An 18,579-nucleotide genomic window follows, 5' to 3' on the forward strand; every position below is an offset into this window, starting at 1 on the left:
ATGATTTTATTTCCATCGGTCCATAGGTGTCAATAGGTTGAAGAACACTGCTGTACAGTACAGTCTATATAAACATTAAAGAACATTAAACATTTAAAAAAAAGTGTCCTCAGTAACACTTATAAGAATTATTCACTGTTGGTCAGTGACTGTTTAAAGCTGTATGAGGCATTTTGATCTACTAAGCAAAGTAGTGTATCATATTAGTGCATGCTATTAATAAATAGATCCCATTTATGGTAAATATATATTTAATGTGGTAGCTCTTTTTAAAGTAAATCTAGCCCTTTTGTTAATACAGTTTTTTCCAATAGTGAGTGAGTGGCGGGGGTGGGGGGGGGGTTATCAACCCGTTACATGTCTAGTCACTGAAGAATGAGCACACTGTTTCTCTCTTGTGACTTCAGCATCTGATTAAACACATGACTTGTTATCCATGAGTTAAGATTTTTAAGTGAAGATTTGGTGGAAAAAGGCACATGGCTTAATTTTCAAAGTAATTTCTTAGGAAAGCTGTGAAAGTTTTTTTTAAGATTACTTTTTTCCTGTAGCCTTGATTCCTTCCTTGTAGCTTGTGTATTGTATGACCAGAAGGCTAGTTTAGTTCTTGTTCTGGACTTGCTGCTGTATCATTTGAACCAGGTGTACTCCTAAATTTGAAGCCACAATGGCTCTGATTCTGTAAAGTCCGCTTAAAGTTAGACACAAATACAGGCACCGATTCTATGAAACTTAGGCGCCCATTAGAGAATCACACTTAGCCCAAGCAGGGGATATGCTGGCACACTTGAAAGTGCTCTGACTGAGCCTGAGTGCTGGTGCTCTCCCCTAGCTAATGGTAAGCTTTGAGCTTACTGGGCATGTGCAAGGGGGACCCTACTCCTAGAGCCCTTCCCTTCACCCTGTCAGTTTTTTCTTCAGCCGCTCCTGAAAAGTTGCAGCTCTCCATCTCTTCCTCAAAAAAGAATAGGGAAAAGACAAGATAAAGCCCTTTCTTTTTAATTCTCCAAACAAAAAAAAATAAAAGGGAAAGGTAAACATACATCGGCAAAGCACAAAGAGGAAAAGATAAGTACCTTTCTCCTCATTGGAGGCGGTATTAGCTGCAGGCATTAGGACTGCAAAGACGCCATTCTTTCATTTCAATTACTGCAATGGATGGCGCTTCCCCCACAGCTCTTCTTCACGTCAGAACTTCAAAGAAGGCTGCCAGACCAGAAAATTTGCCGCTCTCTTCCTCCCTCCAGGGCCCTGTCTCAGTACTGCAAGGGGGAGGGAAGCAATTCGCCACAGAAGCCATTTACAAAGAAAGTTGGCAGGCCTTAAAAAGAAGCTCCCAATGCTGGATAGATGCAGCACCCCTTCTCCAGCGGCGGCAATCTTGACACAGAGTTCTCCCAAGTCCAGAAATGTGTTGTTTTTTTTGGGGGGGAGGGAGCCTACTGACACAACAGGAGAGAGAGCCTGTGCCTCCTTGCTTATTTATGTAGTACATAGCTACATAATTATCCGTGTGAAGGAGGAGGACTTAAGGGCAGAGTAGATGATGGAAGGCCATGAGGGCATAAAACATTGCTCTGAGTTTCAAGAAATTGATGTGAAATTTCTGCTCCCTAGTGGATGATGTCACAGGGATGATGTCACACAAAAATGTGAGAGACGACCATCACTTGCGACCACTGAGAAACAAGGGTCTACTGAGGAGGGCGAAGATGCAGCCTTGCCAATGGTGTTACATGGACAGTTGAGGTCAATGTATCATCGAATATTTCCCCAACTGTTCATCTCTTTTCATTCTAATCAGATGGGGCATCCTATTTCTAACAAAACGATTTCCCACTGGCTGGCCAGCCTACATCTCGTTCTGCTATGCTCAGAATGGACTGTCGCTGAAGACTCGTGTCGCAGTCCTCAAATTAGAACTATGGCAGCTTCTGTAGCTTTCCTCAGATCTGCTTCTATTGAAGAACTCTGAACAACTGCCATCTGGTTCTCAGTTCAAACCTTCACTTCTTTCTGTTGTCTGGAGTCTTTTTTCCAGACGGGATGGGCACTTTGGCCAATTTGTATTCCAAAATTTATTTTCTTAAGGCCAACTCTCCCACCATCCCATTACTGTTAGCTTGGAGGTCACCCATACGTGAGAATATGCTGCCTGCTTGTCTTGGGATAAAGCACAGTTACTTACCGTAACAGGTGTAATCCAGGGACAGCAGGCAGGTATTCTCACAACCCACCCGCCTCCCTGAGTTGGCTTCTTAGCTGGCTTATCTTAACTGGCTTATCTTACTATGCCGGTTACAAAATTCTGTAGCTTGATTCCTATGTAAGGCAAGCCCTATGATCACATTTCTCCTTTGTTGATCTGGTTGCACTGGTTACCAGTAAAATGACTTTAAGACTCTATATGTAGATGTACCAGCTTATCTAGCCTCATTCACAATTTCTCCTGTTCTCTTCGGTCTCTGGATGGACTCGCATAGATCGGTTTATCCCTCTCCCAGACTTGCTCATTGTTCTGTGGCTTACTACTTTTGGCATCCTCCCTTTGGAATGGCCTCCCTCCATATTTATATTCTGAACTTCCATATCCAAAATTTAAAACTCTGCTAAAAGCTTACCCTTTTTTTATAGAGGCTTTTGATGTTCCTATTGAACAATATGGGTGGCCAGAGGTTGCAGAGAACCTAGCACATACAGTACATTTAATTCTCTTGTATGACTGGTTTTCTTAGTTGTCCGTTTCCTGTTTTATAAATTGTTAAAGGTTAAATTGTGGCAGGGGCTTTACCCTATTTAATAAGCCAAAGTGACGAATTCCACAGGCAACAGAAAAATAAAAAAGCTGTCCCAGAGGTCCAGAAGAAGAAAAAAAAAAAAAAAAAAGATTGCAGCTCAGGGGCATGCACAGACCATCTACAGATGGTCTGTGCATGCGCGTGGATCGTACAACAGTGATCCTTGCAAGCAGATGGGGGCGATCACCCCATCTACATACGTTTCTTTCCTGAATTTGTTGGACCTGCCCGGATCGGGCCCAATCGGGAAGGTTAGTGAATCTGGGCCTAAGTCAAACCCATCTGGAGCAATAAAAATCAAACATAGTCTAGTTAGAACATTTGACACGTGAGAATCACAATGCATTTAAAGCCTTGCGTATTGTATAGGCTTGTCCTTCATTAGCCTTTGGTTGGCTACCTTTTGCCAATTTATTGTGCAAGTAAATGTGTTATAACCATAACTGGTACATGTTCATACCTTTTCAACCTTAGTTTATTATAAGACTGGGGTTTAAATCTGAGTTGGTTGTTTAAGCTGTTATGGATTTGGATCCATGGTGTGCTAGTATATTCCATGTCCATTTTCATGCATCTTTACATTTTATCTTGAATTTGATTTATAAGAGCTCTTGGGTCAGTTGGGTTGGAAAACATGGCAACATCCAGTACCAGAAAACATGAAATGAATATTAAATATTAAACTGTTACAAAATATGGGAATATAGGTCCGCTGATTTTTAAAAGTCAAAGTTTACTGATATTCAGTTCTCTTTCAGAACATTTTGGGCAAAACCAAATACAGTATGATTCTTTTCTGAAATTGTACCATTAGGACATATGGTCTCTCTGCTTTTAATTTGTGATAACTAAGATGCTTTCTTAAGTGTAATGAATTACAGTGGATATTTTCATTCTTCCTGTGAAGTTGTCTCTCACATCCTCTTTTGGAGTTAATGCTTTAAAACCTAACTCGTTCTTAACCTGGGGACTTCTTCTAGTTTATCTAGATTTTCAGAAAGCTTTTGAAGAAGAGGGTGAATAGTGGAGTACCACAGGGATCTGTACTGAAACCAGTACTATTTAACACTTATGATTTGGACATTGAATGATAAGTGAGCTGATTAAATCTGCAGATGGCAGAAAACTATGAAGTCAACATACATGTGGACTGTGGAAAATCTGCAGAAAGACCTTAGAAAATTGGAAGACTGAGTATCCAGATGGCAGATGAAATTGAATGTGGACAAATGCAAAATGATGCACAATGCAGACAATACACTGAAATCTTCTGTCTAGTATGCAGTGGAAGCCGAGAAAGCAAACAGGATGGTAAGAATTAGGAAAAAGATGGCAAATAAGGCCAAGAATACTATGCTACTATCGCTCACCTTGAGTATTGTGTTCAATTCTTGTCGACTAATCTCGGATATAGAAGAATTAGAAAAGAATCAAAAGGGAGCAACCAAAATGATAAAGGGGATGGAACGCCTCTCATAAGAGGAAAGGTTAAAGAAGTTAGGGCTCTTCAGTTTGGAAAAAATGGCTGAGGGGAGATTGAGGTCTACAAAATCCTGAGTGTTGTAAAATAGGTAAAGTGAATCATTTTTCCACTCCTCTTTCAAAAAGTACAAAGAATAGAGAACACTTGAAGTTGCATACTTCTAAAACAAATAGGAAATATTTTTTCACTCAATTAATAGTTAAGATCTGGAACTTGTTGCCGGAGGATGTGGTAGCAGTGGTTAGCGTAACTGGGTTTAAAAAGTTTGGACAAGTTCCTGGAGGAAAAGTCCATCGTTTGTTATTGAGAGAGACTTGGAGGAAATTACTACTTGCCCTGGGATTGGTAGCATGGATTGTTGCTACTATTTGGGTTTCTGCCAGGAATTTGTGACCTGGATTGGCCACTGTTGGAAACAGGAAACTGGGCTAGATGGACCATTGGTCAGAGCCAGTATGGATGGTTTTTTTTGTTCTTATTATGAAAACCTTAGGGCCTCGGAATCTATTTCTCTGAACAGGGCAAAGTGATGTCTAGTCTAGAGACCGTTGTGTGCTAGCATTTAACCACAACCAGTTTTGTCTTGCCACATTATGTGAAATTATTTGAACTGACAGTGTTCTGCAATATTTGGTTTCCTGCTTCTCTTTTTTTTTAATTAGATGTATCCCATTGTGTAGTTGGTTGCCTCCCCCCCCTTAATTTTATTGTTTGAATGAGCTGTATCAGTGCAGATGGCCATTGCCTTCAGAATAGAGATATTGGAGATTCTGGAAATATGGAGATGTAGAGGCGGCTGTTATGGGAAGGTGAGGACTGCAAAGAATAGTCGGTTTGGTACAGGGTAATGTATCCCTTACCAGGATTATTCTTTCTTGCTCTACTTTTGCTATGCAGCAGAATCTGTGCTGAGTGTTGGATTGTTTTCTTATGAAGATCGTGTTACTTTCCGATTTCAGTGGTGATCTAGATTATCACAGAGGTTCACCTCAGTGAGCATGTTAAAATTCTAGCCAACGAGGAGATACTGGATTTTCAAAGGACTGAATTATGTTGCCCCTTCTGCCTTTTTTTAGGAAGGCCCAGGATATTTCTCCTTGAGCGATGGTTGAGGTCCTCCTAAATCTCCTTCCAGAACTTAGATGGATTTCTGCAAGGGCCTGCTTTGACAGATACATACTGGAGTTTTCCACTGAGCACCAGCAGGTTATACTGATGAGTTTTTCTCTACCTCCATCTGCTGGTAGGGGGTAATACCCACTTGTTCAGAACGGTGTGTCTGATTGAAAAGAAATATATTTTATTTTAAATGCAGATGAGCACTATATTTTATAAAACAGGACCTAGATATGCAGCTACTCTTGATTCTTGTTCCAAATGTAATTCCTGAATCTTGAAGCCTGAAGAAAAATGTAGAATTGGTATACATAGTCAACATGAATCTAGAGAGCATTGTATCATTTAAATGGGGGGGAGAGGGGGGAGGAAGAAAGAGGCGGGTTCCTTTACAATAGTTTTTTACACCTCCATAAGTTGAGTTGTTTGCATCACATCTTTAAGACTAATACTTCAAGGCTTTTTAGACTTTTCTTCCTGTCGTATTGTGTAGCAAATGAAACTAGGAGGTGCATTTATACTTTCACCATTCTGAATTTCCAAATTCTAAATTTATTTCTCGTTTTGACATACTGCCCATCAACGGTACCATCTGAGCGGTTCACAATTAAAATCATATAGAAGATGGGAAGATAAGCAATAGTTGTTCTGGATCTATGGATAGATATCTACTATACAAGCCATTCTGATGCCCTATTTTTATTATAATCCCGGTCATCCTTGTACTATAGTAAATTGTATCTCTTTAAATTATACTGTAAGTCACCTTGAACCTATTTAGGCATAGTGCGACTCATAGATCTTATGGTACATACTTGCAACTGGGCAAAGCTTTCATTTTCGTAACTTTTCAGATTAGCTTATGTTCTTCAATAGTATCTTGAGCTGCTTATAGGAGGACTTTATTCTGTGACATTATAGCTGGCAGTGATTCTCTTCTGAATGAACAGTTAGATCAGATTAGTCTGAGGCTATTTGACAACCAGTACAGTCGGTATCTTAAGTACACATTCAAATAACACTTTTTTCCTCTTCTCCTTTTATAGTTGTGAAAGATGACATCCAGGAAGAAAGTACTGCTTAAAGTCATCATCCTAGGAGATTCAGGGTAAGTGGTAAAATGCCTGCAGCTCACAGTGTAGATACCTTTCATACAAGTCCTAAATTAAAACTTCAGACCTCCGTGAACATTTTTTCTCAGTAATATTTTGTAGACTTGAAACTCGGTTACAGAGCCCGCTATTCTCTGAAATAAGATCTAAAACCTTGATTTAGTCTATTCTCTTCCCTTTCTCTTCCCACCCTGTCCCAAAACACAACTAAGATGCTGTTTGAAAATCGAATCAAAATCCAAACAGAGAATTACTTGATTGGCAAACTCATGCTCAAGTCAATTTAAAAATAAAATTCATGTACAGTACCAGCCACAAGTCTTGCAATCTGTTGTATCTATGGTAGCGATTTTGAATTGCCCTAGGTCACAAAGAGCATCAATGGGAGAAACAGGATTTGTACCCAGGCTTCCCTTCTAATCACTAGACTACCAGCCTTCTAAGAGACCATTTTCTGATTGGGAGAAGAATACCAGAAAAATACCCAAATGTTAACAAGGTTGACGACTAAAGAACACATTCTGCTGTTATTGTCTGATTGGCATTTGATTTGTTTTTAAACCCACAAAAGCCTGTATACTGTGCTAAAACTTCTTTGATCTGTTTGCCTTTGATATTGTGTAATGAACGGTCTTCAGTAAACATAAGGTTATTTTATTTTGAATTTACTATACCGCCTTTAACTACAATAGCAGAGCAAGGCGAAGCACAATCTACAGTTTAAATACAAGAAAGAGCTACAAATGTAGATAACGATGGTATCAACCATACTAAGTCTACACGCATGACGATATAGACAATGATGGGGGCAAGGAACGGGAAATAGAGATTATGGAATTGGTAGCAGTCAGATCCTGAGGAACCATCCAAAGCTTGCCCCGATAGCCATGTTTTTACTAAGATTTTCAGCAAGGATTCGTGCGAATGGCTAAGGGTAGTGAATTCCACAAAGCTGGAGCTGTGAAAGAGCAGTGTTGTGTGGATTCTAAATATGCATACCAAGGTGTTGGTAAGACTAGTCAGTTATATTGGAGGATTCAGAGATCAGTTCTGTCAAGTTTATAATTGAGCAGTCTTGCATAACAGGATGGATAAACTTTTATCGCTGCCTGGAAAACCTTTTTAGTTTTATATTCCGTTCGCCCAGAAGAACTCGGAACGGGTTACAAGTTTACGTACATAATAAATATTTATAGAAAGTGATGGCAAAACATGACAACATTGTCTGATAAAGATGGCAAAACATAGTTAACAAAGCATGGTAAAACAATATGAAAAAACATGGTATGTCAAAACATAGCATGGCAAATAGATGTACACTTCTCCCTCAGCATTCATGATTTAGATTATTCACGGTTTTTAGCTTGCTGGCTCCTCCCGCCCCCAAATTACATCAGCTTGCATAGAGAAATCGCTGATTCCCAGCACTTTGTTCACCGTGTTTTGCCTCTCCTTCAGAAACAGGCCAGGTCTCCCACCATATTCATAATATTTTTAATAGAAAACAGCAAATAACATATAAAAAAGTAATTTGCGGTTTTTCAGTATTTGCGGTTCTGTTAATTACCTATCACAGCGAATATGGAGGGAGAAGTGTAGTCTCTTATAGAAACATGATGGCAGATAAAGGCCAGATGGCTCATCCAGTCTGCCTATTCATCTCCTCCTTTCTCTAAGATCCCAAGTGCCTATCCCAGGCTTTCTTGAATACAGACACTTTGTCTCCACCACTTCTTCTGGGAGACTGTTCCACGCATCTACCACCCTTTCTGTCTCTCGTTTTCTTTGTCTCTCATTGTTTCTCTCACTCACTCACTTACATCTACCAACGTAACCTGACAGTAGAGCAGTTTCTTTCTTAGGACCTCCCCCCTTCCAGACTTCAGAACAATATAAATTTAGAAACAAGGTGTCTAAATCTTCAAGCAAGTGGGCAATGCTGACAGAGTAAGTGTTTAATTGAGGGTATTTGATAGGGATTTTGTTTCTTGTCTGTAATCAAGCAGATTGATGGAATAGGGCTCCAGGGCTCACTTTAATATTCTCTGCAGTGGTGGTAGTGCTAGAAGTCCCACAGCTCCTTTGGATGAGCTGATTTTAGCAGGAGTGGTGGCCATTTTGTTACCATATCACCAGAGTCAAGCTTACTGCAGTAAGCTTCAGAGGGTTGGAGGCTGCGTGGCTGTCTTCATTACCCTGTGGGATTTTTTTGAGGTGGAGGTACACAATTTGGAGCCAACCTGGGACCCCACATACAGATCCATCAAACAGTTGAAAGGGCTGTGGAGGAGGTTAAAATTGTGGCCTTTGGGCCTTTCAGGTGTCTCCCTGAAAGCCAAGGCCTGGGGGGGGGGGGGGGGGGGCAGGCCATCTACTATTCTTTCCTCTCCCTTAAGAGATCCTATGTACTTGTCCAAGCTTTCTTGAATTTAGAATTTTCATTTCTACCTCCACTGAGAGGCTGTTCCACAAATTTGCTACTCTTTGATCTTCATCCTGTGTTCCTCATTCCACAGCTTCCTTTCAGTTGAAAGACTTACATCTGGGGCATTTATGCCACTTAGGTATTTGTCCTTGCTTATTCATGTCCTTTCACCAATTCCTGCTAGACCAGTCCAAGTCTCAATCTATTTGTCTCTATCTGCCTTTAAGCTGTTCTTGCCTTACAGAAGTGTCCCTTCAGGGATGCTATAGTTGTAGAATTTTTCCTTTTTATTTTTTTAAGAAAGTTTGCCCCAGGCTGCACCACTCCTTATACTATTGATGTGATTGGAAAGTCCAGGTCTGCCTCCATCTGTTGGTAGGATACCATAACCTGTTGGTCTGGACTGGTGTAGCAGAAATCAAAGCGGAAATAGCAGGTAAGGACAAATTTCAACTTCCAGTTGTAAAACAGGTAATGCTGCCTTCGTATCAAATCAATGATAAAAAAATTGAGGCAATTGAAAATTCTGATTTGCCTGTTCCTCTGGTTTCTTACAGGGTAGGAAAAACTTCACTTATGAATCAGTATGTGAACAAGAAATTCAGTAATCAATACAAAGCAACAATAGGAGCTGATTTCCTAACAAAGGAAGTGATGGTGGATGACAGGCTGGTCACAATGCAGGTAACATTTGCCATACTGTAATGGAAAGCTATGGATTGTGGGTAAAGTGTGTAGTCTTGCACAGGTCCGTGGAAGACATCACAGATGAGAGCTTCTGTTAGAGAGACTCTAGAGGTGTAAAGTAGAGAATGACACGGTGGCTCTTACCCGTAGCTAGCCGTGTTTAACCTGCCGAAATGGTGGGAGAAAAAAGTAGTCACCATGGGTATGGGGACAAGGCCATTCACTGCCCTATGGAGCGGTGAATGGCCTTGTCTCCGCAGTTAAGGGAGGGAACGCGTGTGGTCCAGCAGACCCCTCCCTCACATAGAAACATAGAAAGATGACGGCAGATAAGGGCCATATAGCCCATCAAGTCTGCCCACACTATTTACCCACCCTCTTAAGTCTTCTGACCCCTTAAGTATAATTGTAATTATACTGTCACTCTACTGACCCGCTCATTCAAGTCCTAGTGACCCTATCCCTTGGCATGACCTCGTAGGGATCCCACATGGGTATCCCATTTGTTCTTGAAGTTTGGGATGCTGCGTGCCTCGACCACCTGCACTGGAAGCTTGTTCCAATGCTCGATCACTCTCTCCGTGAAGAAGTACTTCCTTGCGTCTCCACGAAACTTCCCTCCCCTGAGTTTGAGCGGATGTCCTCTTGTGGTCGAGGGTCCCCTGAGAAGAAAGATATCCTCTTCCACCTCGACCCGTCCCGTGATGTACTTAAATGTCTCAATCATGTCTCCCCTCTCCCTACGCTCTTCAAGAGTGTAGAGCTGCAATTTGCTCAGTCTTTCCTCGTACGGGAGACCCTTTAGCCCCGAGACCATCCTGGTGGCCATCCGCTGAACCGACTCAATTCTGAGCACATCCTTACGGTAATATGGCCTCCAGAATTGCACACAGTACTCCAGATGAGGTCTCACCATGGCTCTGTACAATGGCATTATGACTTCAGGTTTCCTGTTGACGAAGCTTCTCTTGATACAACCTATCATCTGCCGTGCTTTAGATGAAGCCTTCTCCACTTGAGTGGCTGCTTTCATGTCAGCACTGATGATTACTCCTAAGTCTCGTTCTGCCGTAGTCCTGGTTAAAGTTTCTCCATTCAGGGTGTAAGTTCTGCAAGGATTTCCGTTACCGAGATGCATGACCTTACATTTCTTGGCGTTAAAGCCCAGCTGCCACATCATGGACCAACTTTCTAAAGTACGCAGGTCTTGCTCCATAGCATCTTGTAGATTATGGCCGTTTACTATATTGCATAGTTTGGCGTCATCAGCGAATAAGGTTACTTTGCCTTGAAGCCCTTGAGTCAGATCCCCAATGAATATGTTGAAGAGGAGTGGGCCCAGGACCGAACCCTGTGGCACTCCGCTAGTCACCTCCGACATTTTAGAGAGGGTACCGTTAACTACCACCCTCTGAAGTCTGCCATTAAGCCAATCTTTAACCCATGCAGTTAGAGTCTCTCCTAATCCCATCGATTTCATCTTGTTCAGCAGCCTGCGGTGTGGGACGCTGTCGAACGCTTTGCTGAAGTCCAGGTACACGACGTCCAAGGACTCTCCTGAGTCCAGTCTTCTTGTTACCCAGTCAAAGAAGTTGATTAGATTTGACTGGCATGACCTACCCTTGGTGAATCCATGTTGGCTGGGATCCCGGAGATTTCCCTCGTTCAGGATCGTATCTAATTTATACTTAATTAGTGTTTCCATGAGTTTACACACTATTGAGGTGAGGCTTACCGGTCTATAGTTTGCAGCCTCAGCCTTGCAACCCTTTTTATGTAGAGGAACGACGTTGGCTGTTTTCCAATCTAACGGAACTTTCCCCGTACTTAGTGAGAGATTGAAGAGCACTGCCAACGGTTCCGCCAGAACGTCTCTCAATTCTCTGAGCACTCTTGGGTGTAAATTGTCCGGTCCCATGGCCTTGTTTACCTTTAGCCTTGCCAGTTCGTTGTAAACGTCCCCAGGTGTGAACTCAAAATTCTGAAACGATCGCCACCATCTGGGCATCTCCATCACTCCTTCCCCTCAACTTCATGGTGATTTTTTTTTTTTCTTTTGTCTCCCATCTGCCTGAGCTAGCTTTTAACAAGTTGCTCACGGCCGCTTGAATGCGGAAACAGGAAGTTGCATCAGAGAAGTTTCAGGTAGCTGCGTGCGACCTGATGAAATCCAGCTCGGGTATCTGGGAGACGAAAAAAAGAATCGCCACGAAGGTGAGGGGAAGGGAGGAGTGAGATGCCTGGACCGCAGCGATCGGAAGGGTGGGGGCTGCTGGACTGCGCTCGCGAAGGGCATGGAAGGGAAGTGGAGAGAGAGGGGGGGCACCAAAGAAAGCTAAATATTTTCTGTTTTCTAGATTTGTACCTTGGACATTTTACCTATAAATCTCCTTTCCTTAGGGAAGTCCATCCTTATCTCTTTGTTTAGCAAAGGCATCGGAGGATAAAAGTTACTAGGACCACTTCCTTGGTTGTCAGCCAAATGCTTTTAACTATTAAGCCACTGCATTCAAAACATGTGCTTGCAAATCCACTACACTAGCTTGTAAGCTGCTGCCACTGCTCCCAAAACTAGACTTTGCACTTTCCCTAACTTTCTGGAGGGGAAACTTTCACACATATATAAATTAGGGGTCTGAAAAAATTCCACAAGCCATACTGCTTATGCTTTCCCCATTTGTGTTGGAACACAGAATAACAATACTGTATTGAGTTTTGTTATACTGTTGTGTGCATGATCAGAATAGAAAGGCTAACCCAGATGATGGCTGCATTTCTCTTTCCTGGCTCCCATGGATGTTCCTATGTTGTTACTGGCTACTTGAGTCGCACTCGAATGTTAATGTTGGGTTTTAGTTTGTCCCTGCAATGTGATTTGCTGTGAAGTAACATATAATCAGTGGCAGAGTTCTGCTTTTTGTCTTAACACATTAGAGGACACTGGTACTTTTAAGGATCTTGAACTTGTTAGATGCTTCAACTAAATCTGTTCATGCCTCTTCCAGTGGCAGCATTATTGAAATGTGGTAATTTTATGTAGAATATTTGACCATTTGATACTGGAAGATGGTTTAATTGATAATTACTTGCTTTGCAAGGGACTCTGTACTTGCTAAGTTCAATTAACCTTCAACTGTGCACTGGCAAACTAAGTTCTAACAGTGCTTTGGTAAGGAGTATTAATAATATTAGCATAGTAAATGATTGCATATAAAGATCTGTATGGTTCATCTACTCTGCCCAATAAGGTGACTGGAGTTGCAGCTTGCCCAGGACAATAGGTACACTTCCACATCTATCCATGCCATTCTTTGGTATTATGAAATCATCTGTTCATTTTTCTTTTCATGAAGCAATAAAGTGATGCAATACAGAAAAATTTTTCTTTTCGTTTTTAAAATTGTGCCTGGATATTCAGTGGCAGCACTTATCTGGGTATCGGCACCAGATTTCTGGGCAGCTTTTTTGGAGTTACTGCTGATAGCTTCCCAGTTGTCTTAGTTAAACGGGATAGTTATCTGGGTGCCCTTGCTGAATATCGATGGTGCCCAGGTTACTCAAGGCTCTGCCCTACAGTTAAACACTATATTGGGCCCTAGGCCTGCATACGTCCATGGCCTCTTTCCCCTCCCCCTGAACATTTCAATTCTTCACAACTAGTAGGGAATAACAAAAAGCTTAGCTGTAGGCGTGGAGGCAGTAATAGTGCATGGGGAGTAAGCATATATGCTTCAAATGAATAGCTTGATGGTTAGAGCTGAAGAGCCACCAAGTTGCTCAGTTAGTAGTCCCTGATTTTACCCATTGAAATTAACACTTAAAGAACCATAATACATTAGGATAGACTTGTCAGAAATCCATGTCTAGCCTAAAAATCTCCCTTCTGGAACTGGGTAACTTGGGTAGCTCTGCAGTAATGGACAGAGAATTGTGCTAGTTGGGCATGTCATTTTGTCCCTCCTTATCGCTCATACAAACCAATGATGCCAAGAGTGAACTGTCCCAAAAAGTACAATTTATAAAAACAATGTATATGATGTATATATTTTCAAAATATATGCAAGAAAAAGCTTTTATATATGGAAGAATGACAGCAATTTGAGCTTTGCTTTGTGCTTCTTAGAGAATGACATTGGGGCCAAAATTTGTCCCTGCCTCTTCCCCATGAGCCTCAAATAGCTATATTGAAATCATTTTATTAAAGTTTAAAAAGAAACAATATTCTGTACAACTGTTATTTTTACAAATCACAATTACAGAACAAGGATCAACAAAACTCCCTCCCCCCCATGCTCTCATCCATGCCAATTTCCCTACTTTCATATCTTTCCATGTCCAACTTCTTCCCTCTTACTCCCTTACACCAGTGTCTCACCCTCTTTCCTCCCTTCATTGTGTTCAGTATTTTACTTCCACTTCCTTCATCACCTTGGTTCAGCATATCTTTTCCTTCCCCTCTTTCTCCTCTGCAGGTCCTACATCTCCCTCCCTTTCCTCCAGCTCCAGTCATCCCCACCACACGATTCTAGCACCTCTCCCCTCCACTTCCAACTCCCCCACCCATGGGCCCAGCACCTGCCCCAGTCTCCCTTTCTTCCATCCCCTATCTCCCTAGCCTCCAGCACCTCTCCCCCTACCCTTCAGCCTCTGCAGCCATCCCCCCTCCCCCAATGGGGGCCTGCATGCAGAATTCCTTCATGGGATAGCACAACCTATGGTAGCAGCAGAAATTTGGCTTTGGTTCTATACCACTGAAGATCCCCAAGATAAAATAGGTAGGAGCTCCCATAGTTATCAAACTTCCAACAGGTTCTTTGTTTTGAAAGTATTTCTATAAATCACAGCTTTGTAGAAACAGATTGGTGGTAGACCTGGGATTGATTGTCAAGTGGTGCATTTGTTCTTGCTTTTCTGGCCTATAGATATGGGACACAGCAGGACAAGAACGGTTTCAGTCTCTGGGAGTAGCATTCTACAGAGGGGCAGACTGCTGTGTGCTGGTGTTCGATGTGACTGCACCCAACACCTTTAAAACGCTTGACAGCTGGAGGGATGAGTTTCTTATTCAGGCCAGTCCAAGAGATCCTGAAAATTTTCCATTTGTTGTCCTTGGAAACAAGATAGACCTTGAAAACAGACAAGTAAGTTATCAGATATGTTCTTCCAATTGCTAAAATGCAAATTTTACATTCACAAACTGGGGGGAAAGGGGGTTATGGAGGGGGAGAGGGTTCCCTCTGCTTAGCAAACCGAACCTTTTGGTCTTGATACTATGCATTGCGGATATAGGTTTGGATATTGTCTTATTTGAATATTGGGGTCCCGGGATTATTAAAAAAAAAAAAAAAAGGGTCCCTGGCTCATTATTTACCTTTTTTTATTATTGTTACATTACAGGAATATTTTCCTTTAAGGCAGCAAGCAGAGGGGTAGGAGGGCGGGACTTTTTGGGAATAAGCTCTGTATCATAGAAAAATGATGGCAGATAAAGGCCTAATGGCCACTATGAGCCTGTTATGATATGTTGTGTGTGTGTGATTACAGTCCCAGTTCAGCTTATTGAATTATGCAACTTTTAAACTTTACAGTAAAGAGCTATGGTAACTTCCTTTTCTGCCCAGGTCATATGATTTTGCTGTATTTAACACTTCTGCATTGCAGCACATTCTGAATCTGTGCATTTACATGGGAAAATGAGTTACACAACCACATTGCTCTATGATGACTTAAAAAATGGCAAATTCTGAACTAAGTCTGCTGAGACATCTGGATCTTATTGCTTTCTTCATTTGCAAGTCTGTTTAGTCTATTTGTGATTCATGGATAACTTACGTATTGCAGTGTTGTTGATGATCCATTCTATACAGTTTATAAAATCCATTGTAAAACACATTCTTTAGCAAAGATATGGGTTCCGTATATTTGTTGTTACTTTGCAGAAGGGTGTGGGGAGGAGTCTGAAAAAGTTAAATTTGAGGGATTCTGGGGTTACAGTTAGGTTTCCCTACCTTCAAAACCTCTTTTTCACTGTTATTTTTTAGTTCAGTGTCCCTGGGTTGTTTTTGGCGTAAATCTTAGTGTTGGCCATCATAGATTTGTAACTTTTTTTATTATTTTTTTTCCCCCCCTTGCTGCTTTTTTTTGCCTCAAAATGACTTAGTTTGGTTGAGGGTTATCTGCGATGGACTCCCCAGGTCAAGCTGGCCCTAATTAATTCCTTTTTTGTGCAGAAATGCTGGCTGAGGAGTAGCTGTGTTGCAAGTGGCACGGGAGGACGGAGTGGGAGCTTCAGGCTCTGCCTCTCCAGTTCCTCAGGGTATTGGAACTCCAAAGCACCCAGAAAGCCAAGTCTTCGGGGAAGAGATCCTGTTCTGAGACCATGCACAGCGAGGGGCGTTAAATACAAGCACATGGAGGCAGAAGTGGCTTTGCCTCCCCCATCTCCCCCATCAGAGGTCTTGCAGGGTAGAGAATGACACGGGGACAAATTTTTCCCTGTCCCCGTGACAATTCATTTTCCCTTCCCGTGAGTTCTTTTCCTGTCCCTGCCCCATTCCTGCAAGCTCCTTCCTTATTTCCACAAGCCTCAAAATACTTTAAAACCATAAGTGTTTGAGGTTTGTGCAATTAAGGCATAACATATAGGAATGGGAAAGGGACAGCGACAAAACTCACAGGGACGGGGAAATTGAGTTCCTGCAGGGACAAATTTGTCCCTGTATCATTCTCTATTGCAAAGCTTTGTCAGTCTCCTACGGAAGGCTTATGTAATGGGCCCGGGAAGTGCTCCGCTGCCTTTAGGTGTGCCAGCTCCGCCTCATGGGGACTCCTTTCCTAAGCAAGCTTTTCCGCCTCATAATATGCTAGCTCCTATTGTCGGTGACCCTTTGGAGCAGAACAGGGAGAACTGGAACACATTGCCAGAGATTTTGGTAAAAGAGGATAGCGTAGCTGGTTTTGAGAGGTTTGGACAAATTCCTGGAGGGAAAATCATAGTCTTTTAAGACATGGGGGAAGCCTCTGCTTGCCCTGGATCAGTAGCATGGAATGTTGCTATTTTGGGGGGTTTGGCCAGGTACTAGTGACCTGGATTGGCCACCGTGAGAATGGGCTACTGGGCTTGATGGATATTATGATTTGGGGTCCTTTTCTGGGACCAGAGGGCAAGAGGTTGTGGTGACTATTGACCACAGGGATGATCCCTCCGTATGCTGTCTCTTCAAATCCGCTTTTGTTTCACATGTCATTTGACACCCTCTGTACATTGAAGCTGGATTCCCAGCAACCCTCTTCCTCTGTTCCATTATGAGCAGTGAGCAACACTAAAGCGCAGTCTACTTTTTTCCCCAGCACATCCAGACATCACTTTCTTGGTCACTGACCATTTGGAGTTGCTTAAGGGCTCTCTTAAGGTAACCAAACAACATCTAGACTCTGTCCTATGACTCCAGACTTCCAACAGATATTTTCCCCGTGTCATTCTCTAGCTCTGACTATGAAGGAAGAGGCTGATGCTGCCTTTATGCCGGCAGCTGAGTCAAGAAATGGGGGGAGAAAAAACAATTTTCTAATAAGCAAGAAATCAAATTTAATTAAGTCTTTAACCGATTCTGACCGTTATGATAACTAATAAATTATATGTAAATTTATACATCTACTTCAAATACAATATCACTTATTTCCTTTTTGAGTATTTGAGTAAATTTGTGGTGGACATATCATAAATTATGCAGACGTCAGTCTTTGGAACCTCTTATGATATATACCATTCCAAGTTCCTGTCTTGTATTTTGTTGTAATCATCTATGTCTACCACCTCCTACCAAACCATTTAAATACTGTACACCACAAATTTACTCAAAAAGGTGATATTGTATTTGAAGTAGATGTATCAATGTATATTAAAAATTTATTATCATCAATTTACATATAATTTATTAGTTATAACAGTCAGAATCGGCTAAAGACTAATTAAATTTGATTTCTAGCTTATTAGAAAATTTTTTTTCTCCCCCATTTCTTTGCTGTAATTATCTTGACATACGGGGTTGATATTTCTAAGGCTTTATTCTGTAATATCTGTATGGCAGCTGAGTCAAAACAGGCACTTAAGGATGAAATCCACACATCTATCCTGGACATCCTTCAGGACTTCCCCCCCCCCCCCAATCACTGGGGAGAGTAAATTTGAAGATACATTGAACAGTAATTCAAACAAATACAGTTTAAGAGTAAAAGGAAGAAAATCATAATAAACATAAAAGAAACAGAATACAAAAGGAAGGGGGAGGTTTTTCAGTATCAATGAATGAAACGTGGAACCTTGTAAGACTTGGGCTGAGGTTTATTCCCTGTTACCAAGCGGGTTTGAGATCCTTTTTCTCCCTTTTTTTTTTTTTTTTTTTTAAACACCTTATGCGAACAGTGGGATCTTTTTGTTATTTTGAAGTTCTCTGTGCCTCTCCTGTTTCAATGGAGTTTGAATGCTTTGGTATTGACTGAAGAGAGCTGTGCTTCTCCAAGGTGAAGTGACAGCTAATGTATGGAATCCCATGTCTTCTACAAAAATATTAGCAAGATAAGAACCTACTTTTTAATACATATTGTTAAGGGTTTTCACTGTGTGAACACTTCTACATAAGACAGCCTCTCCTGAACTAGAAATGAAACACTGGCTGTAGATTAAAAAATAAAAACTGCTTACCTGTTAAACCAGTGTTTGAAGAATATTTTGCTGCAACAGGTTCTAACATAGGAATAGTAAACCACAGGATTCCATATAATCATCTTCAGGATAACTAAAATATAAAGTATGTCCAAATATAACATAGAGATGCATAGTAGGGTGAAAGTCGCTTTACAGCCTCCATGGCCCAACTTTTGTGTTCATAATCTATTTGTGGTGGCTTCTTTTAACTGGGCTGATAATTATGTGTATTTTAAAAAGGTGCTGATTTA

At 41.5% G+C, this 18,579-nt stretch overlaps 1 protein-coding gene across 1 annotated transcript in view; it reads left to right on the forward strand.

The window, feature by feature from the left end:
- RAB7A (RAB7A, member RAS oncogene family) overlaps nucleotides 1–18,579 on the forward strand; it is a 30,902-nt gene that overhangs the window by 5,450 nt on the left and 6,873 nt on the right. The window contains exons 2-4 of the mRNA XM_033925982.1: nucleotides 6,444–6,505; nucleotides 9,492–9,618; nucleotides 14,544–14,762. Coding sequence (XP_033781873.1) covers nucleotides 6,453–6,505; nucleotides 9,492–9,618; nucleotides 14,544–14,762 — 399 coding nt within the window. The 5' untranslated portion in view covers nucleotides 6,444–6,452. The remainder of the gene's footprint in view (nucleotides 1–6,443; nucleotides 6,506–9,491; nucleotides 9,619–14,543; nucleotides 14,763–18,579) is intronic.

This window comes from Geotrypetes seraphini, chromosome 17, assembly GCF_902459505.1.
Source record: "Geotrypetes seraphini chromosome 17, aGeoSer1.1, whole genome shotgun sequence".
Taxonomy (NCBI): Eukaryota; Metazoa; Chordata; class Amphibia; order Gymnophiona; family Dermophiidae; genus Geotrypetes; species Geotrypetes seraphini.